General features: G+C 43.7%; 1 protein-coding gene across 1 annotated transcript; it reads left to right on the top strand.

Annotated features, from left to right (window-relative positions):
• Positions 1-615: 615 nt before the first annotated feature.
• LOC111166918 (NXPE family member 1-like) lies at positions 616-1,842 on the top strand. The gene is given in 4 exon segments (XM_089915891.1): positions 616-632; positions 1,081-1,150; positions 1,152-1,723; positions 1,725-1,842. Coding segments are annotated over 4 exon segments (759 nt in total). The 3' UTR covers positions 1,825-1,842.
• Positions 1,843-2,498: the final 656 nt, after the last annotated feature.

Raw genomic sequence — 2,498 nt, 5'->3', positions numbered from 1 at the left:
GTGTGTTCTAAAGTACAAAAGGGTTGACAACCACCAGTCTATAACCATTGTTCTCACAATTACCTGACTTGATTGCATGTGAGGCTTTTGAAAAACATAAACTCTCGGGCAAGGCATTTAGTGATTACGATTCAGCTGATCTGGGCTGCAGCTTGAGAATCCATATTTTTAGAAAAGTTTGCAGGCACCTCTGACTATCAATAAGATTTGGAAATTACTGAATTTGAGAACCTATAAAAATATGATCTAGTGTTAAAAGGATAAAAAGGAACCTCTAAGGTTCTAAAGATTTTTCAGTAAGAAGTTAACAGATGTTTAGGTGGTTTGGGGGAAAATGTGGAGGTGGCCAGCCATCCTGGAAGAGGTGTATTAATAAAGAGTGAGAGCTGAAGGAAAGAAAGGTCAGCTCCAGAAAATAAAAACAGTTACTCATTAAAATGTATCAATAGAATGCAAAAAAGGAGTGGCAGGAAAGAGAGAGTTAAAAAAGAGGGCATAAGCATAAAGCCATATTAAAATTAGACTTAACCCCCAGGGTAATGAGAAGCCATTGAAGGGATTTAAGCAGGGAGGGACTGAAGAGAGTTTTGCTTGAGAAGGACTGATTTAGCAACAATGGAGAAAATTAATTGGTGAGAAAGCGGAACTGAAGCTTTGACCCTTGGGATGACTTCTACAATTCAGGAAATAAACAATGGTGACTTGAACTATAATACAGTTGGGGAAGAAAAGACTATTAGACAAGGGTAAAAGATATACATAAGTAGAACTAACAGAAGGTAATGATGACTGGTGATAAGATGTATAAGAAAAGGAAGAGTAAATGCACTGGAATCAATTTATTACTCATAAGTATTCTCTGAGCTCTATATTTTGGATTTAATATATTTATCTACAACTGTTCAGGCATTCTCAAAAACACTGAGGTTAAAGATAAATGTGTAGTATACATTTTATTCAAAATTGTCAGAGTTTAAATAAAATTGATGATAATATGTAAATAAATATTCAAACACAGAATAAGTAAAAATTATTTGGACAGGTTCATTTCATAGTATGTCACAGTCCTTGCCCCTTCAGTTTGGTTCACTCTAACTTACCCATTTCTCTCTGCCACTGGAACAGCTCCACAAAGTCCCGTATGGGACTAAACATCACCTAAAACATCACCGAGCCTGTTAAAGTCACCAACAGAGACTGAGCTGAGAATAAAGGGGATCATGGAGAAACTAGACCAGCTGATCCCACCCAGACCCTTCACCCACGTGAGCTCCACCACCAGCGCCACACACAGCAAAGCCACCCTCCTCAGCCCTCAAGACACATACTGCAGGGGGGATCAGCTAGACGTCCTGCTGGAGATGAGGGACCACTTGGGACGCAGAAAGGAATATGGCGGGGATTTCCTGAGGGCCAGGATGTCCTCCCCAGCCCTGAAGGCAGGCGCTTCGGGAAAGGTGACAGACTTCAACAATGGCACCTACCTTGTCAGCTTCACCCTGTTCTGGGAGGGCCGGGTGTCTCTGTCTCTCCTGCTCATCCTCCCCAGTGAAGGGGTGTCGGCTCTCTGGAGGGCAAGGAACCAAGGCTATGACAGGGTGATCTTCACGGGCCAGTCTGCCAGTGGTACCTCCCATGTCAATACTGATTGCGCCCTGGTTTTAAATTCAAGTGCTGAACTGTGTGAGAACCTGGATACTCGTGTCCAAGAATTCTACTTTCTAACCTCAACACATACTCTGTGAGGCCCTGACTGACATGACCACCAGGAACGGAGAAATTTCTTATCGTACTGTCAAGGAAGAAGCTTTTTTTCACAGCTAAGTATACTTTTAGATACCCTGAGAGGTGCCCACAGGCAGAGCTACATTGCCTACCTCAATTAATATTGAGCATGGGGCTTCCCTGGTGGCGCAGTGGTTGAGAGTCCGCCTGCCGATGCAGAGGACACGGGTTCGTGCCCCGATCCGGGAAGATCCCATGTGCCGCGGAGCGGCTGGGCCCGTGAGCCATGGCCGCTGAGCCTGCGCGTCCGGAGCCTGTGCTCCGCAACGGGAGAGGCCACAATAGTGAGAGGCCCGTGTACCGCAAAAAAAAAAAAAAAAATATTGAGCATGACCCTCTCAGATGCCTCTTTAAGGTATGATCAGGTATGCGGCATCTTCCTGAGCCCCCTGTTCATGACTCCTACCACCAGGGTTGGCATTCTCACTCAGATGTTCAATAAAAGAGGGCTACCCAAGGTGAGCTATATTATATATGCCTGTCCTTCTCCATGATGACCGGTATTCTCAGATTCAGTCATATCTTTTACTGTAGACCTAGGTTTAACAAAATATGTTCAATGGAAAAGTATTCTGCTGTGTTAGTTAATAGATGTTACACCAGAAAAGGATTCCTCGATAAGTGTATGGTAACATCCATGCTTCTTCATCCCCCATATCATATTCTGTAGATTCTACCTCTTAAGTATCTTTCGCATTTATCCATTTCTCTCC

The sequence above is a fragment of the Delphinapterus leucas genome, chromosome 7, assembly GCF_059928025.1.
Source record: "Delphinapterus leucas isolate spDelLeu-1000000601 "Yukka" chromosome 7, BTC_Dleu_Yukka2, whole genome shotgun sequence".
Lineage (NCBI taxonomy): Eukaryota > Metazoa > Chordata > Mammalia > Artiodactyla > Monodontidae > Delphinapterus > Delphinapterus leucas.
This window is presented reverse-complemented; position numbering and strand designations above follow the sequence as displayed.